Source organism: Balaenoptera ricei, chromosome 20, assembly GCF_028023285.1.
Source record: "Balaenoptera ricei isolate mBalRic1 chromosome 20, mBalRic1.hap2, whole genome shotgun sequence".
Classification (NCBI taxonomy): domain Eukaryota; kingdom Metazoa; phylum Chordata; class Mammalia; order Artiodactyla; family Balaenopteridae; genus Balaenoptera; species Balaenoptera ricei.
In genome coordinates, this window is record NC_082658.1 from 24,023,536 (window position 1) to 24,046,044 (window position 22,509).

The 22,509-nt window shown below is 45.8% G+C and overlaps 1 protein-coding gene across 1 annotated transcript; it reads left to right on the forward strand.

Moving 5' to 3' along the window:
* The first annotated feature begins 244 nt into the window (after positions 1-244).
* TOB1 (transducer of ERBB2, 1) lies at positions 245-4,323 on the forward strand. The gene is made up of 2 exons (XM_059906914.1): positions 245-518; positions 2,365-4,323. The coding sequence occupies exon 2, from the start codon at positions 2,508-2,510 to the stop codon at positions 3,540-3,542; it is 1,035 nt and encodes a 344-aa protein (XP_059762897.1). The 5' UTR covers positions 245-518; positions 2,365-2,507; the 3' UTR covers positions 3,543-4,323.
* Positions 4,324-22,509: the final 18,186 nt, after the last annotated feature.

Sequence of the window (22,509 nt, forward strand, 5' to 3'; positions counted from 1 at the left end):
CTTGTCCACCCGGCCCTCCGCCGCCCGTCAGGACATGGGCCGGCGGGACCTGGCCAATGGCGTCCGGGGGCAGGGCAGGGGCGGAGCCAGCCGGCCAGGGTCTCCTTTGCAGGGTGGGAGGGCGGGGAATGGTGACACCGCCTGGAGCTGTGTGACGCGAAGCGGGCGCGCGCATCCCTACGGGAGGGGATGGGGGCGGGGAGGAGAATATAAAACGAGAGGCGGGGCGCGCGCCGCGGCAGAAGGAGCGAAGCTCTGGCCCGGCGCGGAGTGGGCGCTCTACGGGGACGCTGGGCCGGGCACCGGGCTGTGTGGAGAAGTGAGCGCGCTTGCCTGACCCCGTCCTCGCCACTCCGAGCCAGAAGGGGCGAGCTCCTGAGGCCCTCGTCCTCCGCAACCTCCGCCCGGCGGCGTCGGCGTACCCTCGGCCCGGCCAGCTCGCAGCCGCCTACCCTCCCGTGCCCCCGCCCTGCCGCCCCTTGTCCGCCCAGCGGCCGGGTCTGTGGTGTTAGCAGCCCGTAAGTATCGAGGGGCGGCGGGCGGGGTCAGGAGGAGGAGGGGCTGCAGCGGCGTAGAGCCCCGGGCCTTCGGGACTCGGGACGGAGGCGTCGAGGCCCGCGCGCGGAGGGGAGCCGCTCCCGACACCCGGCCTGAGGCGGCTCCAAGGGGCCCCGGCGCGTCCGGGGGCCGGAGGTGGGGCCGGCCGGCGCGTCGGGCTCAGCCGGGCCGGGTGACCGGGGAAGGGCGGCCGGGGGCGAGCTGACGGGAATCGGGGATTGGGGCGCCCGGGAGCAGCGGCTAGCTCGAGGGGAACGCTGGGGTCCGCGGGGCCGGTGGCCGCCGGGCCCGAAAATGGTGCCGGGGATCCGGTGCTCCCCGGGCTCTGGCTGGGTCCCAGGAGCCTCGGGGCGCGGGGGGTGCAGGGAGCGGCAGGTCGGGTTACGGCGGGGGGAGGGGAGCGGCTGACCCGGTGCGGCCGGCGCCGCGACCCGCCCGGTGTCCGGCCCCCGGGCCCCGAGTGGTTGCTTTTCCATTTCTCGTGGCCTTCCTCCTCCTCCTCCTTGGGGGAGGAGACTTGCTTAGGCTCCGAGGGCTGTGAGCAGAAATCTAATGAGACCCAACTGGCTGTTTATGTAATTCTTCACGCTCCTGTCTTTAAGGCGTTGCTTTGAAACTACCTTCCGCCGAATCTGAATCTCGCTCGACTGCACCTTCAAGCATTTTGGCTTAATCAGCTGCCTTTGCCAGCACTCGGGCTTTCGGCTTGGAAAGTGTAGTTTGGGGGAAGCCGGGGATTCTTTTCCCTTTGTCACCACGAATGTGGAAAATGAGACATGGATTAATACCAACTTGATTTTTTTTAATGTCCTTTAAAATCAACCTCAGTGTACAGATAGATCTGCAAATATCTTGTTTGCCCTTGGTCTTTTCTTATCCCCACCCAGTGCTGATCCAGCAAACGTTTAAAGGTCGACCTTATCGTAATGCCTCTCTGGCTGTTCTCTTACCATTGAGGGAGGGAGGTGGCTTTGAAAATCAGAATAAAACTCAAGAAACCCTGCCCTTTAAACAGAATAATCAGTAAAGTTTGAAATTAATTGTTTCTTTTGTTATACTTGATACCCAAGACGTATTTTCAGATTTAGAAAAATACACATTAAAAAGAAAAGCATAGAGAAGCTTGAGTATTACATTATGTGCCCTTAGTATATTTAAAACGGCAACTGTGTAGGATAATTTGGTTCATAATTGTTGTTCACTAGGATGGCAATTCATTTTGTATTTAGTTCCTTTAACTTTACTATCATGTACTTTGGAAATTAAAATAATCTTCCTAACTTCTCAAATTTTGAAATGTTTAATGATGAAGCAGATTTAGGCAGTATATATCCAAAATGAACTGAAATACAGAATTCACTTCTAAGTTGATGAATAAGAGTATGAGCAACTTCTAAAACTAGCATGTATATATACATATATATGTGTATGTATATAGAGAGGTATGCTGAGTTTAGTTTCCAATAAATATTTTGAGAATTGCAGGAAGAAAAAGAAGAAATATGCTGTTATATTCTGGGAATATTTTTCCTCTTAGAACTCTATTCAGAAACAGAAAGTAAATAATAGGGTTTTTTTTTTTTTTAATGTTGTTTTAACTGAAAATCCTGTTTTCCCTTGAGATTTGGATCTTCAATAAATAATTTTCAATTGTAAGTTCCTATATTTTGTGCTGATTATATTTTTCAGACTTTCTAGCCTATTAGACTTTTTCAAAAGTGAAATTACTCTGGGGGTAAAAAAAGGTTGTGGGACTTAACATTTATCTTATGTGGACATGTCTCCTTTTGTTTTGTTTGTTTTAAGGAACAAGACCACTCAAGGTGAAGGATATCTACTAATACCAGCACTTTGAATGAAAATTTGTTTCTCTGCCACAAACTGAACACTTTTTTGTGTGTCTTGGGGAGGGAGTTGAAACACAAACCTAATTTTGTGGCATAGCAGCTATGCAGCTTGAAATCCAAGTAGCACTAAATTTTATTATTTCATATCTGTACAATAAGCTTCCCAGGAGACGTGTCAACATTTTTGGTGAAGAGCTTGAAAGACTTCTTAAGAAGAAATATGAAGGGCACTGGTATCCTGAAAAGCCATACAAAGGATCAGGGTTTAGATGTATACACGTAGGGGAGAAAGTGGACCCAGTGATTGAACAAGCCTCCAAAGAGAGTGGTTTGGACATTGATGATGTTCGTGGCAATCTGCCGCAGGATCTTAGTGTTTGGATCGACCCATTTGAGGTTTCCTACCAAATTGGTGAAAAGGGACCAGTGAAGGTGCTTTATGTGGATGATAATAATGAAAATGGATGTGAGTTGGATAAGGAGATCAAAAACAGCTTTAACCCAGAGGCGCAGGTTTTTATGCCCATAAGTGACCCAGCCTCATCAGTGTCCAGCTCTCCATCTCCTCCCTTTGGTCACTCTGCTGCCGTAAGCCCTACCTTCATGCCCCGGTCCACTCAGCCTTTAACCTTTACCACTGCCACTTTTGCTGCCACCAAGTTCGGCTCTACCAAAATGAAGAATAGTGGCCGAAGCAGCAAGGTTGCACGTACTTCTCCCATCAACCTCGGCTTGAATGTGAATGACCTCTTGAAGCAGAAAGCCATCTCTTCCTCAGTGCACTCTCTGTATGGGCTTGGCCTGGGTAGCCAGCAGAAGCCACGGCAACAGCAGCAGCCATCCCAGCCACCGCCGTCACCACCACCGCAGCAGCAGCAACAGCAGAAAACCTCTGCTCTTTCTCCTAACGCCAAGGAATTTATTTTTCCTAATATGCAGGGTCAAGGTAGTAGTACCAATGGAATGTTCCCAGGTGACAGCCCCCTTAACCTCAGTCCTCTCCAGTACAGTAATGCCTTTGATGTGTTTGCGGCCTATGGAGGCCTCAACGAGAAGTCTTTTGTAGATGGCTTGAATTTTAGCTTGAATAACATGCAGTATTCTAACCAGCAATTCCAGCCTGTTATGGCTAACTAAAAAAAGAAAAGATGTATGTACAAGTTAAAATGCTCGGACCCAAGGGGGATTTTTTTTTTTATAACCTCCTTGAGGATTTTTTTTTTTTTTATAACCTCCTTGAGATTTTTTTTTTTTAAGCTTATAGTAAGGATACATTCAAGCTTGGTTACAAAAATAAAACATGCATCATTTTTCATTGCCAACCAAGCACAAAGTTATTTTATACTGACTGTATATTTTAAAGTATACTCTCAGATATGGCCTCTTACAGTATTTAAGATATAGCAAGGACATGGCTGATTTTTTTTTTTATAAAAAATTGGCACTAATAAGTGGGTTTATTGGTCTTTTCTAATTGTATAATTTAATTTAGTACAAAGTTTGTAAAATATCAGAGGATATATATATTGTTTCTACGACATGGTATTGCATTTATATCTTTTTACTACAGTGATCTGTGACAGCAGCAGCTTCATGTTGTATTTTTTTTACTGAAATTGTAAAATATCCATCTTAAAGACATCAACTATTCTAAATTGTGTACAGGATATTCCTTTAGTGGTGGAATTAAAATGTACGAATATTTGCTTTTTCAAAAAAATGTATTTTCTGTTAAAGGTTTAAAGATTTTTGCTATATATTATGGAAGAAAATGTAATCGTAAATATTAATTTTGTACCTATATTGTGCAATACTTGAAAAAAACGGTATAAAAGTATTTTGAGTCAGTGTCTTACATGTTAAGAGGGACTGAAATAGTTTATATTAAGTTTGTATTAAAATTCTTTAAAATTAAGAATGTTTATCGTGGTCTTTGTTTTTAAGCCTTTGCCAAAGATATAATTCTGGAATTATGATGTTGTAAATGCTGATAAGGCAGAAAGATCTGACTCATTGAATCACAAAGGAATAATGGAAAGCTGTTGCTCCACTAGTGCACAGATAATAGTTTGCCCCGTAAAAAGTTGTCCTAAAGCCTGCTTGGGACGGCTTTATTGTGTTTAGCAACTAACTCTGTTCATCCACATCTTGTCTCCCCACTATGGGGGTGGTATGCTAAGGCAAGTCAACCCTATTAAAATGTGTCATGCTGACATCTAAGACAGAGTCAGGTGATAAAATGAAATTCACTCATGTAAACTGAGAGGATTTATTTGAAATGTATATGGAGAAAGAAACCATTGGATCAGTTTTCTATTTCTGCATGGGAGATGAATAGCTCAGAAAACTTGCTTGACGAAGCAGCTGACCTAACTATTTAAAAAGAAGATTTAGGTCTGTTTTTACTAATCCTTACACTGAGTTTAGTCATTGTAGGTAGCTGGAGAATTGATGATTAAAATCTATTCAAGATTGGACAGGTATTTATATTAGTATTTGTGTGCATTTTCCTAGCAAAAAAGTTGACACACAGTTTTTGGGTTGGTTTTGTTTTTACAAGCAGATAGCCAACCTGCTGGTTTGGGATGTCAAAGATTAGTCATAATCTGTCAAATTGTGGTGGCTCGTTAAGGATGGAGGTTTTTTTTGTAACTGATGAGTTGGAAGGGTGAGACTATTTTTAAACTAAAATAATGAGTCATTTCACTGTTTAGATGTCCATTGATAACAGTGTTGACATCGTATTGGGGAGAAAATTGTCTTGAATTGGAAGAATAACTTTCTCTGCTTTTTTAGTAAGAAACCAGCACTGTCTGGGTTACTTGTGAAATAAATTTGGTCTCAAATGAGTTTTTTGGACGCCAGTCTACAAAAGCCTTTTGTCTGTTACCCTCTCGGTTTAGAGCAATAAAAAGTTTTAAGGAAACAAGCACTGGAAATAACAGAGCTAAGCTGTTCTGTCAGCTCCATGGTGAGGCCTTTGTCCTTTAGTGGACAGAATGAGGTTATGAAGAAGTATTGGGATAGCGACTGGAACCGGCAGAGATTGGTCTGCCTATGCTATCAATTATGTGCTTTTGTGATCACGAAGTTTGAATAGCTGTAAGAACAGAGTAATGGTTTTAAGCACTAGTTTCTCCTAGAAACTTCTGGGTGAAGTTATCATAGGCTTAACTGGAAGAAAACTGCCTTTTTATAAATGAAGAAAGGCTCAAGTTAACTTTTTCTAAAACTCAAAAGGCAACTGGCCAATAGCTACACAATAGAATTTGTAACAATCTGGAACACTAATACATATATTCAGATTTTAAATAATTGAGCTTAATGTAAGTATGAATATCAGATCTTGGGGATGTGTGTACTGGCAAAAAAAATCTTAGGGAAATTAAATATTGGTACATATGTTGGTTTGGTGCTGAAAAAGTTAACTCAATTTTATCTTGATTGGTTTCCTAGCACCCCTTAGAAAACCTTAGAAAAGTTTACATCTTAGTCCCAAGTCTTTTTTCCCCCACTGCCATCACACTTTTGACCCTCTGTGTGGAGACTTTTAGTTTACAATTTTGATGAGTTAGTTATCTTAAAGGTTCTTTTCCATTTTTTTGTCTTCTATACCTATAGATACTGTGGCAGCTTCTGAATGGCCCTATCCTGGTGTCCCTTTGTTTCCCATCTTCTAAAATCAGGTGTATTGTTAAATCTCCTTTGAATAACTTTAACCTATATTAGATGGCAAATGTAGACCTTCAGTCAAAATGCCTCCTTAAAGATAACACTATTTACTGTGATTAACTTAGTTTTTGAAGGTGAAACTAAAGTTGCCCTGAATTTGAAGTGTTTTTCTAATGTGTATTGGTGTTAATATCATTCTCGTATGTACCCACATTTTAACTGAGAGATTTAATCTAACAAATCTTCAGGACTTAAGTTATTTTAAAATAAGTCACTGTAACATACAGAGAAAATAAAGTACAGTTGAGCCTTGAACAGCACGGGGGTTAGGAGGGGCACCCACCGTCCACCCAGCTGAAAATCCATGTGTAACTTATAGTCAGCCCTCCATACCTGCGGTTCTGCGTTGAGGATCCAACCAACCACAGATCATGTAGCATTATAGTATTTGCTACTGAAAAAAATCCACATATAAGTGGACCCACACAGTTCAAGCCCATATTGTTCAAGGGTCAACTGTACCTCTTTTTGCACATAACTTAAATTAATGAAGTAAAATGCTGGTTGGAGACCTTCCTACACAAACAGAAAATAGCATAGGTGTGGCACATCAAATATATTTCCTTGCTTGCCTAGAATACATGCATTTGTCAGAGGCAGGATAACAGTACTCTAGTACAAGATCAGATAAGAGGGGAAAAACCTTATTAGAGGACAAGGATGTAAAATTGCCATTGCTTAATAAAACCCATTATAGTGTGTCAATCAGCTGATGCTTAATCAATTTGGCCCAGGAGGTCACTTTAGATCAGAGTTTTTTAGTTCTTTTGTTATATTAGGAAGACATCATTGGGTTTTTTTCTTAATTATGTTTTTTTTTTTTATTATATATTTTTTTGACTGTTCCACACGGCTTGTGGGATCTCAGTTCCCCGACCAGGGACTGAACCTGGGCCACTGCTTCCAAATCCTAACCACTAGACCACCGGGGAACTCCCACAGGAATATATCTTCATGTTTAAAGGACCTAGGACCGGGAATTCCCTGGCGGACCTACGGAATAAAGGACCTAGGACCAATATCTGTGTGCATACAATTGGAAAATAAGTACAACACTTGTACTTTTTTAATGTTTTAAATCATTCAGTTAAATACTTATATATCATTTACTATCTGCCATGCACAGTTCTAACCCAGTTTACAGAAGAAGGGCTGAGACATGGCTTAATATTTCATGGCCAGTAAGTGGTAGACTTGGGATTCAAACTCAGAGAGTCCGGTTCCAGAGTTCTTGGTCTTAAGCTCTATGCTTTGTTCCCTCCAACTGGTTGCTCCTCTAATTTGAAGTCAGGGGAATAAGACCATTTTTGATGTATTAGCCACATGACTTGTAGAATCTCTGTACAAGAGTGTTAATGAGAAGGGTCTAGTGGAAGGCTCTTAGCCATTCTCCAGTCATGATGTTTTAAGAGAGATGCTTTGTATTTCCAGTGGCCATAAACTATAATCACAGGCTATCTGGAAATGTTTTTAGAAATCATTAAGTTATATCAATGCTCTAATTTTGTTGATTTTCTTAATTCAGTTGTGTTGATTACGTCTCTTATTTTGGAACCACTGGATGATTCCTTCAGATTGAGTAAGAGCTGTAGATTCAGTGGCCCTATTACTTCTTAGTAAAATTGTAAACATTGACCTCCTGGAGCTATTTTCACACACATTCCTTACCTGTGCTGTTGATAAACGATATAAGGAAAGGCCAAGTAAACTATCAAAACAGTGTTCAACAATGTGTTTCCAGTACCTATGAGTTAAGTTACTTTGAAAAACTATCTTAAGGCACACCTTTGTAATTCATGATTTCTATATGTATAGATGTTGTGATAACTAGTCTTTTTGCTTTTATTTTTAAACCTTAAGGAAACCAAATGCCCTCATTTCAAACTGATTCTGAAAGACTTTCTTAAAAAAGATCAATGTATTTTGGGTTAAAATAAGAAGTGGTCACATTTTAGAAGCATATGCTATTATGAATGAACTTATATTCCCTTTATTGTTGCTATTAGTTTTGAACATGTTTAAACTGCACAATAAACAAAACTCAGTTTAAAAATAGCTCAGAAGGGACTTTCCTGGTGGCGCAGTGGTTAAGGATCCGCCTGCCAGTGCCGGGGGACACGGGTTCGATCCCTGGTCCGGAAAGATCCCACATGCCGCCGAGCAACTAAGCCCGTAAGCCACAACTACTGAGCCTGCGCGCCTAGAGCCCGTGCTCTGCAACAAGAGAAGCCACCGCAATGCGAAGCCCGCGCACCTCACCGAAGAGTAGCCCCCGCTCACCGCAACTAGAGGAAGCCCGCACGGCAACGAAGACCCAACACAGCCAAAAATAAAATAAATTAAAAATTAATCAATTAATTTAAAAAAATAGCTCAGAAGAATTTCTGTAGTTTCTATATGGATTAAATCTTATACTAAGTGCCTACTATTTTGATTTTGGGTTAGTTAGAATTTGATTGGACCAAATATTGCTGAACCATTAGATGGGCTTTTGGAGGTTTAGATTAGGCTAAAAGTCTTGTCAGTAATGGTATTTGACTTGTGAATAGTAAACCTCTACTAACCATTCCTCAATATTTGAGTTTTAAGATTTCTATTTTAGAAGACATGCTTTATACATATAGGCTGCAAGTGGAGCTTTGAGATCATCTTACAATTAGGCAAACCTTAGAAAAAACATTGGGAAGCAGCTCGTATCTGGAGGCTATTGGAAATTATGGGTCTAATTCCTTCCTTAAGCGTATTAAGTAATTTGACTCAGATGGCTCAGTTTCTTCATCTGCAAAGTAAGTACAGTGATATCAGTACAATTCCTCACAGAGTTTTGAGGAAGCAGTCACCTTGCTATGAAGAATTGTAATGTGTTCTTAGGGGCTTACAGTATCTAGAAGCCACGAGGTCCAGAATTTTACCCATATTTGTTGTGTTGCCCTTTGAAATCAAAAAAGTAAATGAAGACCATAACTGTCTTTATTATAGTCAACATTTCGTTGTCCGGTCTATTATTTGCATCAACAGAGAATTAAATAAAAATTTTACAGTAATATCCTAAATGCTATTCTATTCATGTTTCAGTAGTAAATACCACTGAGTCTGTTTTCTAGTTTTGAGTCGCTGATAGGGAAACGAGTGTTTCAGCATTCTTTTTTATACAATCAGCAAGTTGATTTAAACCCAGTATACAAGTTGGCGTTCCTTTTGGGAGCAGCCAAAAATGTTTGCTAAAGTGTCCACACTGCTGTGAAAAGTATTGAAATGGTTGTTCCTAAACAGTACTGCTCAGGAATAGGAGTTGAAATGTAGCTCTGGTGGTAGATGTGTCATGTGGATAATGGTGCTAGCTTTATTTTAGTGCAGGTAGAAAAGGAGGTTTGCTTTACAGGAGGGAAAAACATTGAGGACTTGGAAGGAAAAACACATTCCTCATCTGGCATTATGAGCACTTTACTTCACTGATAAAATATGACCAGCGTGCAGAACAGAGAACAGGTGTAAAATATTTTTAGACAAACCTTGGCATATACTGTGGGTCGCATCCCTTCTGTCTATACACTCAAGTGTTTCAAAAATAATTGTGGAAAAACCACATTTACAAAATAAGCTAGACATTGCTTTTATGTTTTTTTTTTGTACTAAATGTGAAAGTCAAACATAAACTTCTTTCCCAACCATCAGGTTGCAGCTATTTTTAAAAACTGGTTCTCCACATGCCCTTTGACAGCCCTTGAGTCTCCTTTTCTCTTCCTTCCTTAGTGTTGTTGAGAGAGCTGGGAGAATATGGCACCATAGCCTCTTTTGGAGCGTGAAAGCTAGGTTGTGATATTTCCCCAAACTAGATTCTAATTCAAAACAATTTTGTACTTCCTTTAGGCTAGAAAGAAATAGGACAAGCATGGACATGGTATCCACCTAGCTTGGTTTCAAGCAGATGGGTATAAACTGATGACTTCTGGTTGCTGATAGACGTGAACACTGGATACTCCTTCTATCCGTGTGGTTTAAGAAGTGGAATCATAGGACCCTACAATTGTCTCTTTGAATTCAGAGTCCAGATGCCCTGTGACATGGATTCAGTAGTTCTAGGCACAGTTCCTTTTTCTGTTTTGAACTAAATGCAGGTACTCCTTTCAGATGGCTTTTCCTGGCCATCCTTCCACCATCCATGGATTCATTTCTAGTAAGGATGAAGGTTGGATTTTGATTTGTTTTGTAATGATCATATCTGTTCACTGATAATCCAGATCTGCCTACTGACCTCAGAACTCTTTTTTTAAAAAAGAACACTCCTTGTTTTGTAAACTACCTGCCATTCATTCTTTTTTTTTTTTTTTTTTTTTGGCCACACCGCTGAACCAGGGATCGATCCCGCACCCCCTGCAGCGGAAGCGTGGAGTCTTAACCACAGGACAGCGCCAGGGAAGTCCCAATTCATTTTAAAGCTCTATAGAGTCTTTGTGACTTACTTTCTGCTAACTCCTTTCTATTTTCAGGAAACATGATGGGGATCCTAAACCATTTCAATCCAATGCTTAAGATAGTTGCAATCCCTGGGCAGCCTTTCTAGAAACTAAGGTGTCACCAGAGGCCCTTTAACTAGAGACTTTGAGAACAACCCGGTTTTCACAAGGCTATAAAGAGTTTTGCCTGGAGAAATTTCACCTTTTTGAATCTTACAATAGGTTGGAAAATAGATCGGAAGAAAGGCAGGAAACTTTTTTTTTTTTTTTGTAATTTAGGAAGAAATATTTTTTGGAAGGAGACTCTTGTTTATTATCCGAGCCACAAAAGTTCAAAGAACTTTGCGGGTTCTGTATAAAAGGAATAGAGAGACAAAGGTAAGACCTTATGTCCCCAAGAGCCTCTACCAAAGGAGAAGAGTCTGGTAGCAGGTAGAAAGGAAATTAGGGTATGTCTCCTCTATCTGCCCTTCCTTCACGTGTAGGAAAGGTGAAAGAAGGGTAAAGGAGGGAGCCTGTGTGTGTGAGCCGTGGGACTCATCCTGGAGATCGTTTCCCCTGACGGACGCTTTGCAGAAGTTTGGAGACCCAGGACAAGTTTCCTAGTCCAGGCACACCGCACTTTCCTGATGATTACGAGTTTTCTTCCAGACTTTGACAGTGGGTAGGTAGCTGCACCAGTACCTTACATGCAATCTATCTGAATGACGATGATTTTAATATTATCAAAAGTCTTGTGGCGTCCAGAGGCAATAACCAACCTCGGAAGCTCAATAATAATCGTCAACATTTCATAGTATGTACTGTGTGCAAAATACTGTTCTAAGCATTTGTACACTTTAGCTCACTTAAATTTCATAAGAAGTCTCTGAAGGTTATGCTATTTCCCTCATTTACAGAGGGAAGCAGAGTTTGTGACATAGTTACCCCCAGTAGAGTCAGGATTTGAACTGTGGGATTCTGTTTCCAAAGTCCATGATCCTTAACCATTACACTGCTCCTTTGACCTCCGTAGGAAGGCTTTATGAAAGAACCACACTTGATTACATAGGAGACAGTATCTATAAACTGCACTTTGTGCCATTTCCCTCCCCACACACTTAGCCTGGTCCTGTAAGTGGTCGTTTGCTCAGCAACCCCAAAATTGTGTTAATATCAGCCTTTGCCAAGCACAGTTAGGAAAGGGAAATATGCTGCAGAAACACAACGGGGAGTGGGTTATAAGAGTTTGCAGATCATGGGCTAGTTTTATGTACCCACATCCTACTGCTGTCTGGGTGATCAGATTCTCTGAGTAGTAACTCAAGACACTTCACGCACCTGAAGTCTTTGGCCCTGGGCTTTACTAGTCCTTATGATAGATAGCAAAAGGGTCAGGTTGACTCGAGGGTCAGATTCCATTCAAGTCTCTAAATTGTATCAAACAAAGTGAGGTAGCATTTAAAACAGCCCCTGTGCTCACCCCCTTAACACATTTATTGACCATCTACTAGGTTAGGAGCTGGTGACGACATATATAAACCTTTAGGACCTTTCCAATGGCTTACACTCTAGCAAACGATAACACACACCGAAATAATCATACACAGGAGAATATGGAGGTATGAACGAAGAAAGGGAGAAATCATGTCCATCTGAGGGGTTCTAGATTGGGGAGGAGTAATCAAGTTATGAAGAATGGGTCACCTGGGGAAGCACGGGCTCTCTCAAATTCCCAGCTGCAGTGAAGGAAAAACTTGGTCCTGGTTCTTTTTCTTCATCTGACGTGTCCACAGTGGGAGACTTTGTGCTAACTCTTAGGAAAAAAAAAAAAGCAGAGGAAATCTGGCCCTGCTGCCAGCCCATCATTCCCAGGAAAAACTGCCTTTGACTTTGGACATTTTAATATTTGTTCATTGTTCCAAGCTTTGAACAGAAATATTGTGAAAGAGAGGTGGTTAAGAATTTCTTTATTCGGGAGACCCAGGGGTGGGATGGGGAGGTCAGGGAAGAAGTCCAGGGAAGAAGTAGTGGTAGTGAGGGAGGGGAAGTACAGGAGGGGCAGCTCCAGTTCCTATCCTAGTTTCAGTTTAAATGCTTATCTTAAAAACCTCCTCAGGCTAGAAGCTCCCTCTAGGGGTCATCTCATTTGTTTTCCTACCTTTAGAGACAAAACCTCTTTTTGTTTTTGCAATTATCAGGGTTCACAGTAGATAGTGCCCTTCCAGAAGTTGGTGTCGGTGGAATCTCTGTGTTCACTGCACAAATTCAGACACCCCCAGCTCACTCCCACTTGCTGTACCCGTCACCACATTCCACTCCTGGCCAAGGTTACCATCTTTTCAGAGCTCAGCTGTTTGGCTTTCAAGTTTGGCTTTTTCGATGCTTATAATATCTTCCAGTCTGAGCATAAATCAAAGAAAGGACTTTGGCAGGGAAGCTTTGTAATATCTAAGCAAGAAATTGACAGCCACAAATAACTTTTCCCCTGGGTCACTTTCCCTGAGCAATGCTTTTCTAGAGTCTCCCCTAAGTTTCCCTTGCGGCCGAGCACTCTGTCATCTACTGAAAATACTGCCACATGCTGGCCAAGCCCCTTCACGTGACCTGGGGCTGTTCAGAGAGCATCACTGTTCTTTATGAAGCATGGGTCTTGCACTGGAACAGAAAACATCAGTGTCTGACCCCTGTCTCACCCCAGCTTCACCAGTAGGGATAGAGGTCTAGGCACCACAAGTTTGGCTCCAGACTCCTTGGTAACTGCTAAGAACTAAGCAAGAATGTTCTATAGGAGTGTAGGGGTTTCATTAAGCCTCCAAATAAAATTACTCCTGGTAACTCTGTACAGGAAAAGAGTATGGGCCTTGGGGTCAGACTTCGAATTGAATCCCAAACTCACCCTCGTATAGTTGTGCCCGGTTAAACTTATTCAGCCTCAGATTTCTTATCTGAGAAAGCCTACTTGTTACATTTAGTGTGAGGACCGTGTAAGGGATATGAAGCATTGAGCGTAATCCTCTTCCCCACAGGGAATAACCTGAACTCTCTCTACTCTTCTGTGAGAGGGGCTTGCATCCCCATCTCTTTCTGTTTCTCGGCCTGTGGCTTAGCCTTAAGGGCATGTGATCAGCATGTTTAGGGGAGGTCAGCTGGCCTTAAACATGCCTTTTCATAAGAATCCTACGCAGTGAAACTTCCTGGTGGATTAGCAGGGAGAAAGGAGGAAGCAAAAGAGAGAAAACTGTACTTCACTATTCTTGAATCTGTGGTGGAATATCTTTTTTTTTTTTCTTTTTTTTTAAATTAAGAAATTTTAAGAGTAGGTATTCGTTATTTCATTTTTTTTAAAGCTTGATGGTATTCACATTGCTTAATTTGTGTCATGCTTTATTTATTTATTTATTTATTTTATTTCTTTATTGATGGCTGTGTTGGGTCTTCGTTTCTGTGCGAGGGCTTTCTCTAGTTGTGGCAAGTGGGGACCACTCCTCATCACGGTGCGCGGGCCTCTCACTGTCGCGGCCTCTCTTGTTGCGGAGCACAGGCTCCAGACGCGCAGGCTCAGTAACCGTGGCTCATGGGCCCAGCTGCTCCGCGGCATGTGGGATCTTCCCAGACCAGGGCTCGAACCCGTGTCCCCTGCATTGGCAGGCAGACTCTCAACCACTGCGCCACCAGGGAAGCCCCCTGTGGTGGAATATCTTATACATGTGGTTAAATACATGGGCTTTGGAGTCACATAGACCAACCTAAGCTTGGATTCCTGCTTGGCCAGGGACCTTGGGCAAATTATTCAATCTCTCTGAGCCTCAGTTTCATCATCTCTGAAATGGAGAAAATATTAAATGGAGGTGAATGATATACACACCACAGGTGTGTAAATATTTAATGAGATAGTGTATGTTGAGCACATATTAGGTGTTGCAGGCTATTAGTAATGGAAATTATTAACCCTGCCATCAGGGCATCTAGGTGGTAAAGAGTGGGTATCTTCCATGAGGCCTGAGATGGGGATGGGTTGCCAACTGTGTAAGTCTCACTGAAGCTGCATTCTGCTCATCCATGAACACCAGCTTTTCCTCTTATTAGGGTCACAGGGTGAAATTGTTGGTTGTGATGACTGAGAGGATTACTTTGAGTCTGAGTTACTGGTCACACCAAAACTCTGAGGCTGTTTCCCCTTTTATTCTGTTGCCCTTTTTGGTGCATTGAGATGCGGAGTGGTGCTTGAAATAAAGGGTAAGAACTCAGCTCCAGGGACTTCCCTGGTGGCTCAGTGGTTAAGAATCCACCTGCCAACACAGGGGATACGGGTTCGAGCCCTGGTCTAGGAAGATCCCACATGCCACGGAGCAACTAAGCCTGTGCGCCACAACTACTGAGCCTGCGCTCTAGAGCCCACGAGCCACAACTACTGAGCCCTCGTGCCACAACTACTTACTGAGCCCGTGTGCCACAACTACTGAAGCCTGCACACCTAGAGCCCGTGCTCCGCAACAAGAGAAGCCACCGCAAGAGAAGCCCGCGCACCGCAACGAAGAGCAGTGCCCGCTCGCCGCAACTAGAGAAAGCCCGCGTGCAGCAACGAAGACCCAACGCAGCCAAAAATAAAAATATAATAAAATAAAATTTAAAAAAAAAGAACTCGGCTCTACACTTGGAGGTATTAGAGCCGGGAATGGTGGGGAAATGCTCTTAGGGCCTCCGTGGAGGTCTCAGAGGTTCCGCATCTCTACCTCATTATTACACTTGTCTCTGCTTGCTCCCAACCACCCAACCCAGAGTATGTGTCTCTCTTTCCCTTCCTCTCGCTTCTCTCCTCTCTGGCTACCCTTATCCTGGACTCTTCCTTTGTCAGCAAAGGAGACTGCATCTGATCTTACTTTGCTGTCCAAGAGCAGCTTTGGGGAGAGGGGCCTGTTCTCATCTCCTGGTTCTTTCCAGCCACAGGCGGGAACATGCAACAGCTATTATTCCCAACCAGCTGGAGCAACCAGGCCCAGGGCTGACTACTACTGGAGAGGCACTATGGAAACCATTATTATCCCATTTTATAGGTGAAGATACTGAGGCACGAGAGGTTAACTTACCCAAAGTCACAGAGCCAGTATTTGAGCCCAGGTAGTTTGACTCAAGAGCCCATGCTCTGCCATGACTCTGGCCTTTCCTCATGGCCACTCGCCCTGTATACCAGGGAAATTTGGGGGCCTTAAGACCTAAAATATCTGGTGCCTCTTTTTAAAGTCTTACGCAATTCAATTCTAACAGCAATGACCATAACAAACAAATGAATTCTTAGCCCTTGATTCAACACGTCCACAGACGTCTCTGAAGAGCTGTGGCGCACCTGGCCCGCTAGTGGGAGCACTTTCACAATTGTCGTGGGCCCTGTGCCATGCCATGAGAGGATTTGGCCTGTAGTCCCTACTGTCTCCCTCCCATCAGCAGCCCCTCTCTGTCATATTTAGCTAAAAGTTTGGTAAACTCATCTTCCCCTGAGTGCCACAACTGTTGGGTCATGGTGTGTATGTATTCATTTGTGTACCTCTTTAGGAAATCTGGGATATTGAGAAAGGCCATCAAGAACTTTATTTGCAAGAAGGCTTAACAGAAGCCTTCTGGGAGAAAAGATGAGGGGATTTTCTGAGGCTGAGATTAGAGTCTAGAGACAGTAGGGCAATTCCAAAAGCCCTTGTGGCAGTAGGATCCATGAGACCAAAACCAGGAACAGGAAACCCTGGAGTCCTTGGCAGGGCAGGAGCGTAGAGTCAGGGCCCGCACCCCTACACAAGATCTCTGCCGGAGAAAACAAGAATTAACGGTTTAACCCTCTGTAACAGGGCTATCCAACAGAATTTTCTGTGATGATGGAAATATTCTATGTCTGTGTTGTTCAATATGGTAGCCACTAAGCACATGAAATGTGACACTTGGACTATAGCTAGGGGGGTTGAGGAACTGAATTTAAAAATTTTGTTTCCTATGAACTTACTTACATGAATTCAATTCTAACTATTGGAGGGTGAAGCTTTGTGACTTTCTGTACCGCCTTGGCACTCCTGGAGGTCAGGGACCAGTTAGAAAAGGTGGTTACGGATGTTCAGGAGGGGAACGGCCATTTGGGGCCCTCAGCCTTTAGCTGAAATGGTTAAAATATATATGTTACCCTGGAAAGAATATGGGCACTAAAGTCAGACAGACCTAGGTTTGAATCCTGGCTCTTCCATTTATTAGCCTTATGACCTTGGGCAAGTTTCCTTTAAACATTTAGATTCAGATTCAGCATCTGTAAAACAGGGACAATAATACCTATGAGGTCATCTCTTCCTCCATAAGGTCTGTGGGCTTGCTTCATTCAGTCATTGATTCATTCCACAAATATCTGTTGTAACCCTCTATGGTCATGCCTTGTGCTGTGAACAAGGCCCTCCTGAACGTTGTTGCCTAGGGTGGGGTCTATCAAACGGTGAAATAGTAAAAGATGTAGCTGAGAGAAGGTTGTGAGGATTAAACTGGACAACAATTGTAAAGTTGTTCAGACTTTACAATTGTTAAAGATCAACTCTGTTAATCAGAGTTGTTCACACTCGGGAATTCCATGGCAGTGAATTAGGACTCAGCGCTTTCACTGCCAGGAGCCCGGGTTTGATCCCTGGTCAGGGAACTGAGATCCCACAAGCCCCATGGTGCGGCCAAAAGAAATGTGGTCCCAGAAGAGCAGCATTAGCAGAACCTGGAAACTTAAAAAAAAAAAAGAGTTGTTCACCCTCAAATGCCCATCCGTTCTCTTCTGGCACTGTGCTCCTCCCCTGCTGGGGTTCCTCACCACTGCCCCAGGCCCTGTCTCTACTTCCTGGCTGTTCACACCAAAAGGAGACAAAACTGTCACCATCCTCTGCCAGAACTGGGTGTGTCCCTCACACCAAGCCAGAAAACAAATGATCAGGATGGGTATATCTTCATCCTGCCAGGTCTCTAGCCGTATCCTGAAGACTTGAAAAGGACAAGAAACACACCCAAGTACCTCACCTCACCCCAACAGACATGCTGGGAAGAGGCCCTACCTCTGGGAGGGTCCAGTCCAGGAAGCACTGGAGATGCAGCCTATTCTTCCCTTGTCTGGGTGTCCAGGGTGTTGCTGGAGACCTGGATGCCAGAGCTTCACGTCCTGGGGTAAGTTGGGGTGGGACACACAGACTCCAACCCAACCCCGAAATAGGAGCCAGAGAGGCGGGAAGGAGAGGGTGGTGGACTGCCCACCTGCCCACCCTACCCGCTCCCTCAGGGCAGTGCTAGCTAGAGGGTTAGGCTTCCTTCCTCCTGACAGCTTGAGTGTCACTTTGACCTCAGGGCACATTCCAGAATGAGGCCACAGCCAAGAATAGGACCCAGGAACCCTGCCTATATTAATCACACACTTCCAGAGAAGGAGGGAGACTTCAGACTCCTTGGGGAGGTAGGAGGAGACAGTATCAGGAAGTGGAGCTGGGCAAAAGGAAGGAAGACCCCAAAGGAGCCCCTTCACAGCCTTGTGGTCTCCAGTGCACCGCGTGACCCTTGGTCCCAGGACCATTTGTTCATCCAGCGAATCCCTCTGGAGCTCTGCGACCTGGGCCCACAGGCCTCCCAGAACCCTAAGCAGTGACCCTGGCCGGGGATCAGTGCGAGTGCAGAGGGAGATGGAGGCTTGGAGAAGAGTGTGCAGCCTGGGCACAGCGGAGGCGCCCCCAAGGAGCTGAGTCTTGAAGGATGAGCAGGCTCAGGAATCTAGGCCGTGACTGCTCACGCGTGTGACAGAAATACCGTGTGACACGTAACCTCACACGCATGGGGTGGTGTGCATGTGGCTGACGGAAGACAGGCTCTTTGGAGACATTTGGGGTCCTGATAGGATTCCACACTGCCCAGCCCAGAGCCGTGTGTGTGTGTGTGTGTGTGTGTGTGTGTGTGTGTGTGTGTGCGTGCGTGTGTGTGACATGCTGGGAGAAATAGCATAGCACGAGCATTAAGAGCCTGGAAGTCAGACTGCTTAGGTTCAAATCCTGGCTCTGCCACTTAGCGGCTGGGTGATCTTGGGCAAAGCTTCTTGTCTCCTCTGGCCTCAGTTTTCCACCTACAAAATAGCATTCTGTCTCCCACAGGCGTGACGGAGCTGACAAGAGATGACATCCAGTACCTGCCCTGCAGTAAGCGCCCACTCAATGTTGGTGTTATAGCAGGATGGTGGGGCACAGGGCGCTGTCCTCAGTCTGAGGAAATGGCCATGTAGCTGTATTTATTCGCCCCCTTCACTCCTCAGGTTCCAACCCCGGTCCCTGCTCTCTGGCCCCACTGTCCAGGGGTGACATCAGACTATGGAGCAGCGTGTCCTAGGAGGCTGGAGGGGCTGGGGGACGCAGAGGGTGGAAAAAGCCAAGCTGTCCTGCCCCTGTCTTGTCCTCCTCCAAGCGGAGGCCTCAGGGCTCGTCTGGAGACAGCCGGCACCAGAACAAGCCTCTGAAGGCAAACAGAGAGATGGGCTAGAGGCAGAGGAGGGTGGAGAGAGGGAGCCAACAGATGCAAGCAGGGGAGGAGTGAGCATCCAGCGACAGGAAAGCAGGTGAGTCTGACCTCGACCTGAAGGAGGGCTCAATCCCCCTATATCCGGGGGCCAAATCTCCCAGACTGGGTAGGCTGGCCTCCCTAGGTCACCTGGCAACCAGGCCCTGGGAATTCAGTTCAGCCTGCACTCAGCACCTCCCAGAAGTCAGTTACTATGTAAGGCCTGGGTGACCGAGGGAGACACAGACTTGGTTTCAAGGACAGAAAATAAATGCCATGTGGCAGGTCCACAACGGTCATTGATACTACATCACCCTTTCCCCAAGTACCCATATTTTCCAAATCCCAAATCAACCTATGCGGGGCGGTCAGTTTGGGATGTACTCTGAGCAGCAGAATACAATATTTGAAGCTGCGTGGTCACTGAGCCTGTGAAACCTGAGGTCTGGATGGAAGGGCGAGGGGAGGAGAGCAGGGAGGAGTGAGGGGAGGAGAGCAGGGAGGAGTGAGGGGAGGAGAGCAGTCCTGGGGGAGTGCTCTCAGCCAGGGAGCTGCTGAGGGCACAGAGGGCGCCCAGGGGCAGCCATCTGTGCCAGGTTCTGTTTCCTAGGCTTTTCAGCTTGACACAGTTAATAGGGTGGGGCACCCCAAGTCTCCATGAAGTGCTCTGTCTTACAGATGAGGAAACTGAGGCTCAGAGAGATGGCGGATACGTGTCAGAGCCCAAATTCAGCCCTAGGTGGGTCTGACTCCCCAGGCTGGGCCTTCCCACCCTGCCAAGCTGGGGATGGAGTGTGACAGGAGCCCCAAGTCTGCAGCTGTGTGTGGGCAGTGCCTGAGATCAGATCCCCTGAACCTGACACCTCCACCAGGTCGTCACAGGGCTCAGCCCCACATCTATGCAAGTGGAGGGAAGAGGGGAGGTGACAGGTGCTGGCATGTGGACACTTGCCCCCTCGGGCTCTAAGGTGATGTGCTATTTATTGGGGCACCTCAGCCTAGAAGCAGGTGCAACAGTGTGTCCCCACTCTGAGGGAAGGTAAGGACTCACTCCCTGGTTCCTGGACCTGAAAGGGGCAGGGCCTGCGGCTGGTGCTCACACCTTCTTGTTTAAGTTCTGTGCTCAGCATTTTCCCAGTGGTGACTTGAGAAGCTCCCACTCCTCTGGCCTCTCTTATCTCTCAGGGAGGAGCTTGTGTTCTCCATCCTGGCCCCTCCTTATTGCAGGGAATTATCTCTAAGGAGGGATTGACCCGGGCTGGGCTGGGCTGGGCCTGGATTCCTCCTTGGAGCTATGGCCCGGGAAGACCAGGGAAGTGAACAGGGGTCAGGTGTCCCTCGTGCTTAGCTGGCTCCCAGCCTAGGGGACAGACAAGCTGGGAGCACGCCCTGGCTGAAAGCTCCTGAACCCATCTCTGGGGAGGGGAGCAGCCAGGAACCCCTGGCACCAAAGGTGCTGCTGCCTCAGCCTGGGAACCCAGCCACGTACGTGCTCTGAGCACCCAGGGCTTTGGGACCGAGCCTCACGCAGAGGCCCCCTAGGGAGTAACAGCTGGACAGCATGGCCCCCTGCCCACTCCTGTCTCTTCCACCTTCGTGCCCCTGAACTGATCATCAGCGTTGGGGTCTGGAGTCTGCCCTGGCCCACCGTGCTGTTGTGATGGGGCATGGGACCGAGATATGAGGCAGAACACCTGGGCCTACACCCTGTGCCTTCCTGCCCGTGTTCCTGGGTGAGTTACCTGGCGTCTCTGGCCTCAGCTCTCCTGTGCCTAATGTACAGAGCTGGGGTGGGCGCCGCAGTAAGGAGTCGTAGAGCTGCAAAGTGCACCAAATGTTAGCAGTGTCCCTTTATCACCTAAACAGGATCCAGATGGCCAGACTAACCCCCCCACCCCCCAACTCCCCCCCAACCACCAGGTCACCAAAGAAATGACACTACCCACCCCCACCGTCCCGCCCACACATTAGCCCAAACGAATCACACAAGAAGGGCTGTTGATACTACGAGCTTTTAATTGGTATCTTTCCCCCTACATTTGAGGAAGAAACGAAAATGCCCCACAAATACCTTCTTCAGCTAGGGAGGGGCATGGACAGAATGAAGGGCTGAGGAGGGAATGGGGGTAGAGGAAGAGCTGACAGTGGGTTTCCCCAAAGCTTTATCTAGTGGTGTGGTGGCAGACCTGCACAGGAAGTCCAGAAACAGAAGTCACCAACAAGCTGCCGCATACCCAAACCAGCCCTCCCAGGCCACACCTAGAGCCTCTCTCCAGGTCCCTGCAGCTCCCAAGGCCACCACCAGATGGGAGCATCGAGCAACATTCCTTTTCCTTCCCAGGCCTGCCTCCCCTCTTCCCTCCTTTCTTATTCCTTCACCAACCCCCTTCCCTGCCTGCTTTTCCTCTTTATTTCTCTTCCCACCAAAACAGATCCTGGGGCTTCTATCTGCTTTATGTCCAAGGAAGCCAGTGGCAGCTGAAAGCACGCTGTCTGTTAAAAATGGGATTTTTGACAGCAGGGAGAGCCAGCCATTGGTCTGCTTCTGGGGGAGCCCTGGGATCTGGACATTTGTGTTCAGTCACTATGAGCTGGGCAGTGACTAACATCTCTCTGTGGTCCTAGCATCTGGCACCCAGGAAGTGTTCAGAAAATGTCCACTGAGTTGGATTGAAGAGAACTGAATCAATAAATCAACAATCAATAAACCAATCAATAAAGCCCAGGGAGAAGAAACATGAGAAACATGTATTCTTCACCACATGTGCTGTGGTGGCCTCAGAGACTGCCAGGCCAACTTGACCGAAGCACAGGCTGACCACCACCCAAAGGCACCTGCCCGGCAGCCTCCACTCAGGGCAAACCTCCTGCTACTCACTTCCCGCAATCCCCACCATGAAGTGGTTTCTGCCCATAGCGCTCTGGGAGGCTGTGGGCAATTTGTCCAATCAGTTCCTGGGCCCTCCTTTCTATCCCCACCTACTTCTTTTGCAAACCACTTCATTCAACTATTCCTGTGACCATCATGCAGCCTCCATCTCTAGAATCCTGGCTGGGAGGCTGGCTAGGGGCAGGGAGGCTGGGAGAGCCAGGGGAGGGAGTGGCCAGCCAAGAGAAGATAAGAAGGCCAGAGCAGACTGGTCATCAGGAATAAGCTGCAGGTGTCTGTTGACTTCTCCTTTTGTCCCCCACAGCTAAAAAAGACACGGACCCCTCTTTATTGAACTCAAAGAATAGAAGTTGATCTAAGACCCTCGGGTGGCTTTTTTCTTTTCTTTTCTTTTCTTTTTTTTAACATCTTTATTGGAGTATAATTGCTTTACAATGGTGCATTAGTTTCTGCTGTATGACAAAGTGAATCAGCTATACATAAACATATATCCCCATATCTCCTC

Bases quoted from the DNA above. Each gene is read 5' to 3' on its own strand.
- TOB1 (XM_059906914.1), top strand. From the start codon at position 2,508: ATGCAGCTTGAAATCCAAGTAGCACTAAATTTTATTATTTCATATCTG.